Here is a 6,167-nt window from a genome sequence, read left to right on the forward strand (position 1 = left end):
TTCAATGCTGGTGGACGCTGATCGCTAGCCATATTAAGAAGCCAATTTCGCTGTTGTGGCAGAGGAGGCAGCGAGACCGTGAGAAGGGAAAAGAAGGCGTAGCAGGGTTAGCAGCAGTGAGAAATGAGGAAGTTCGATCCATGGCCTGTTTTCTTTAAGCGAGAATGGAATCGGAACTGGCCCTTCCTGGTTGGCTTCGCCATCACCGGAACCCTAATCGTCAAGTTCACCGCTGGTCTTACAGGTAAGAAGCCATATCGATCTGTTCCTTGTTGTCATTATCTGGACTCGGATTCTTGGATCTCATAGCGAGTTATTTTTGTTCGAAATTTGATTTTTAATTTCAGAGGAAGATGCTAGGAAGTCTAAGTTCGTTCAGGAGCACAGGAGGTAACCTATCTATCACCATTCTTCAAACTCTTTTTTTTTTTTGACGCCTTTTAGTTATTTGCTATATGGAATGAGTGCGCCTCTCATGTTTTCGATCGTGGAAAGATGAAACAGTGACTCGTTAACTCAATGGCACAATACTCGGTTCTTGATGAATAAATTGATTATAGATTGCTCATAGTACGGGTCCCCTCCACCTCCGGCTAGGTTAATGATATAATCTGAGGATGAAAGGAGCACTAGGATGCACCATGCGAGAATTATTCTTGGGAAAATTATGGCTGAAGTGATTGATATCTTAGGCCCCTCTTGACCTTCATGTCCCAGTTGTTCTTGCTGCATTGCCAAATCCTATTATTATGATTTTTCTTTTAATCCATCCTAGCTTATTTAGTTAATGAGGCTGTTTCTTACTCATGTTCCAGGTGATTCCGAGTGGTTTGTAGGGCTTCCAGCTCTGCACTTTGTTTTCAGTGTCATTGTCGAGAGGTTTGCTTGTCTTGGTGTTACAGATTGTAATAAGAGAAGAGAGATGTCCTACATACTCTCTCTGCCTTTAATTTTCAGTAGTGATCTTTGGTTAACTATGGTAAAAGATACCTGCCAAGCATTGCACTGAACAATATATTGACTTTTTTTTATTTCTTTGTTGAGTTGTTCGCGTCAATCTTTATGCTTGAACTTCCTGTTCTACTTATCTGGACTCTTTTAGAAAATAATACTTATACAATGCTTAATTATGTATTTTGAGCCTTCTAGATTTTGGTAGCAAGCAATTGACACCCGTAAGACCTTTACTTCTTCATTAGGATCAATACAATATGTGTTCCATTATTTGTTGGAAATTCTTGGCACTAAATCTATATCGTTACTCATTCAGTGCCTTTCGTTTTGAACTTATTGTGAAGTGCCCATCGTTTTCCTCTTATGGACACATGAGCAATCCGGAAGGTGTCTTGAACATTTTAGCAATTACACACATCAGAACTAGGATGTGGCATAATTCCCTTATACAAGGTTGGCTTTCTTCTGCCATTCTCAAAGTTTATGTGGCTATTCTTGGAAGGTAATGCTAAGCTTAGGAGTAGGACATTTACCTCTAGTAAGCTGCACCTGACCAGATGTGGGTAGGAGTTTGGTTGTAGGATTCGGGTTTAAAAATTCGAACTTGCGAATTTGTATGGATATGTAGTTCAAGAATCAAGATTGTGACTCCCTCATTGGTTAGGTGAGTCATGGAGTTCATATTTAAAGTGGAGACCTCCCTCCTCTCAGGCTGAGAATTGACAACATCTTTTTTATTAAAGGGAAAGACAACATCTCCAAATTTTATTATTAGGCCTCACTGGAAGAATACCATAAAAATTGTTTGTTAAGCAACCCCACCAATTCCTCCCAATATTTTCATGGTTTCCACAATCGACATTCTCCTTGCCCACCCACAGTACCAACGATGCAGAGTCACCGTCAATTTCTATGTAACCGGCAACAGGGAATTTCACTAACGAGTGCCCTCAGCTCTGTAGGATTGTGAGCTCTCCACTATATCATTTGTTCTAGAGGGGGGCGAAAACAAGAAAAATAATAAAAATCCCCCATCTTGGCATCTCAAAGCCCTTGGAGCGGTTTCGTTATATTCAGATAGCATGGAAGGACAACATTATTAATGTTGCCTCAATATCCGTTTTTCCTCACAACTTGCAATCTGGGTATCATTGAACTTATCAGCGAGTTCTCTCCGCGTGAGCTTACTCCCAATTATATTCCGTCATTCCCATGAATATCGTGTCTAATGGACCAGTTTAATGAGGGCAATGACGGAATGCAATTGGGAGAAAGCTCGCTTGAGTCCCGAGAATATCTTGCTATTCCGTCGAACATGGCATGCACGTTTTGCATGAATTTTTTTATGACTGGGACATTTATTATTATGAAAACTAAATATTCTGGCGAATAAGTGACGTCTAATTGTTTTCTTTGAGAACTCTATAACCTTTGTCCTTGCTTGTGAAATATTGAAGAGTTAGGTGAATGATTAACTTTGATGCACATATTCAAGTGTGCGTATGGTGGCAAAATCTTGGATATGTAATTTTATTTTGGTACAAGAACGAGGTTAAAAGCCCGATTGAAATAGGGAGAAACCTTAAAATGAACAGAAGAAACTAGTGAAATAAGCCTACAACCACATATATCCCCTCTTGGTAGGGGCGTTCATAGGTTCGATTTAATTTGGTTTTAGACAAAAATCAGATCGAATTGAACCAATCGGTTTGAGCATTAGTGAAACTTGATCGGTTTCAATTGAAATTGGTTTGATTCGGTTTTTGTTTCGGTTTGGTTTGGTTTGGTTAATGTTTGAATTAAGTTTTAATGAATTTTTTTTCTTTTTTCTTGTCTTTGTAATAGTTGGACTTTTTTATTTTGAATTGATTTATGCATTATTAGCTTTTTTATTGTATGAAAGGTTCTTACTTATCTTGTGCTTTATTTTAATCACAATCATAATATATTTATGAAAATTAAAAGTTTTTGAACTTTGATTAATTACATATCATATGCATACATGTTCATCTTTTTCTTTTTTCTTTTGTTTGGTCTCAAATTTATCAAAGATAAAAAAAATATGTTTATATCATATTAATCTTATTCATCTCTTCATTTCATTGACCTTGAATGTACTATATCTTCATGATCTCATCAATCTTTTTTTGTCTCATCAATCTTCTTTTGTCGTCCAATATATATATATATATATATAATGCAAATGAATTTTATGATTGCAAACAGCAAAAATTCAAAATAATGATGATCAACTAATCATTTTCATAATTATATTAGATACATTATTTGGATCTTCATAGAGAAAATTCATCACCTAATAGCAAGTAGCAAATATACAAATATTAAAGACTAAATATTCAAAATTTTAAATATCACACTATTTAATATTAATACTTACACTTATAGTTCCATAAATATATATATTCAAAACACAATATCCAATATCCATATCTCAATGTCATAATATCCACTTAAATTATATCAACTACCTATTATTTAAAAAAGAATTTATATATTTAATTATATACATATTATAGAAATAAATATTACTTTTAATCAAGTTTGATTCAAGTTTGGTTCGGTTTTCATATCTTAAAATCAAAACCAAACCGAACCAATCGGTTTGTGTATCATAAAAATCAAAGCAGACTTAATTAATGGTCGGTTTTGATCGGTTCATTTTGATTTGAATTAGTTTGATTTGGTCCGTTCAATTTGAATTGATTTTGAACACTCTCACCTCTCGGAGCAAAACCTGCAACTGTCAGTTGAACAAATCAAGCGAACCCTTTCCACCATCTGATCCGAGTCCCGAGACATGGACGAAGCATTAGCATGCTTCTCTTGGCTATAACCAACTCTGATTTGCCACTCTATTCCAAGTCTCGGCCCATCAAGCCTTTCAATTTGTTGAACTACGTCAATGAATCTATCTCATGTTCAACCTTTCTGTACCCTGCTTTCCAGCACTGCTTTAATAATAATTTTTAAAATAAGGATATGGGAGATGTACATGTACAGTCATATATATATATTTAATAATATAAAAATGAGTTTCAAACAAATATTTCAAACATATATAATGATATTCATAACGAATGACCAAAAATTGAGTTTCTATTGGCTCTTCAGCTATTTTCAAATATTAGAACATGCTCCGTGTATGGTAGTGTTAGTACATGTCTTGTATAAAATGCATTTTTATTTCATATGGATAGGGCTAGCTATTTTTTGAGTATGGGTACACCTTTAACTTGGCCGACGTTGGCCGCAACAGAGATTAGATTCATATATAGGCAGGAAAGAAGGGGAAAAAACTAGTCGTGTGTATAAGGAGAAATGTTGAGGCTTATATTCATAGAATTTGTCTTCTTATCAAGTAATTATCAAGTAAGATTACCCGCATACTGAATCTTTTGTATAAATTTTGCAGGGCATTAAGAGAGAGGATGTCACATGGAAGTGTCTTGTTCCTTTTCCCCCAATTTCTTGCTTCTAATATTATATTTCCTCCGTTAAAAAATATAAAATATTTTTAATTGAATCTCACTCTCAGTAATTATTTATATTTAAATTAGTCTTGTCTTTTCATATTTACCCATATTTAATAGTGTTTCACTCAAAAAAAATATAAAATGATCTATTCAATAGGAGTACTTTTAAAAACAAGTAATAATTACACATTAAAAAAATTAAAAATGTCTTATATTTTTAAACATTCAACCCCTCCAAAAATCTCTTATATTTTTGAACAGAGAGAGTATATAGTAATGTTTTTTCATAGAGAATTTGGACTCCAATGCCAAGGAAATTTTTCATTTCAAAATCAGCTAAGCAAAATGTGTAAATGCCTTTTTTTTTTAAGAATCACAACTAAGTTTCACATAAGAAAATTAATTATTGCAAGGTTTATTGGTAATTAAACTAAACTGTATTGATAGCTGCTTGTGTTATTAATGCAATTTAGTGTAGTTGTCAATGAATCTTGTAATAATTAATTTCCTTGTGTGAGACTTTAATGTAATTCTTCTTTTTTTTTTCTTCCTTTACTATTTTACTTGACTCAATGGTACCAGACTTCGCCTCAACTTCGTTAAGGTGGTAGAGATTGGAGGTTCGAGTCTGGGGAGGTTCCAAAAGACTCTCGTGAGGGTGGGGTGAGGAATAACCACTGTACCACCAATGGGAAAGCCGGCAATCATGTGGTGACATGTGTGTTGTCCAGTGCTGGAAAAAGACCCTGGAGAGGCAGTGGTGACCCAGAGGGCTGTTGCATAAAAGGCGTCTTTTAATGTAACAGCCCTACTCGGGATCTCACCATCACCCGAGGTGCTGGACACTCTCCCCCAAGCCCCATAACAGGGCAACCCCACCCCTTACGGACTCAATGGTACCAGACTTCGCCTCAACTTTGTTATGTAGGAGAGGTTGGAGGATCGAACCTGAGGAGGCTCTCCACAAGGGGAATAATCCTGCACACTACTGTGGGAAGGTCTTTGTCTCCTGATGCTCACCGTAAGGGCTGGGTCGCCCTGTTGTGGAGCCTGGGGGGTCAAATTTACAAACCAATTTTTTTTGCAAATTATTAATTCAACAAATTATTTTTTTTATTGAACCTTTATTATACCTTTATCATGGTAGAAAAATTTCTACCATGATACATCCAAGACAATATACCACAGGTCTTAAAATATCTCAAAAAAGCAATTAGAACCATGAAGGACAGACAGGATCCTCGTGGCATGATATTTAAATCAGGTCATGAATCAAGAGGGACAAACATAATCCTCTTGGTCATATAATTGTATTTAATAAAAAGGATTAGAGTTTACATGTTATCAAAATAAGAAATGTCCTAGGTTGACACAAGATACATTGCATAATACAAAATGAGAGGTAACGTAAAAGATGGTGTCTCATATACCAAAGTTACGCTTCTGGTGCTTTCTCAGTCGGACTCTCTCTTGTAAAAATATTAACCACAGGGAATGAGACTTAAAAGTCCCAATAACCAAAAATTAATATGTAATGATGCATGCGGATGTAACTAATCATGCAGGTGTAATCATTTACTTATTCATGACTACACTAATTTAAGATTTATGCCTCATTTAACTTCCCAAATTCTTTTCTAAAATTTTCGTACCCTAATAAACTATTTTTTTTATCCTCAAACCACTTCTAGTATCACAATTTCATTCTTCTATATTTTA

General features: G+C 35.2%; 1 protein-coding gene across 1 annotated transcript; it reads left to right on the plus strand.

Moving 5' to 3' along the window:
* Positions 1–49: 49 nt before the first annotated feature.
* On the plus strand, positions 50–394 carry LOC129316212 (ATP synthase small subunit 6-A, mitochondrial-like). The gene is made up of 2 exons (XM_054960519.1): positions 50–244; positions 348–394. Exons 1-2 carry the CDS (start codon positions 124–126, stop codon positions 392–394), a joined length of 168 nt encoding a protein of 55 aa, XP_054816494.1. The 5' UTR covers positions 50–123.
* Positions 395–6,167: the final 5,773 nt, after the last annotated feature.

The sequence above is a fragment of the Prosopis cineraria genome, unplaced genomic scaffold (genome assembly GCF_029017545.1).
Source record: "Prosopis cineraria cultivar Desert tree isolate PC_DT_omini unplaced genomic scaffold, ASM2901754v1 PC7, whole genome shotgun sequence".
NCBI lineage: Eukaryota > Viridiplantae > Streptophyta > Magnoliopsida > Fabales > Fabaceae > Prosopis > Prosopis cineraria.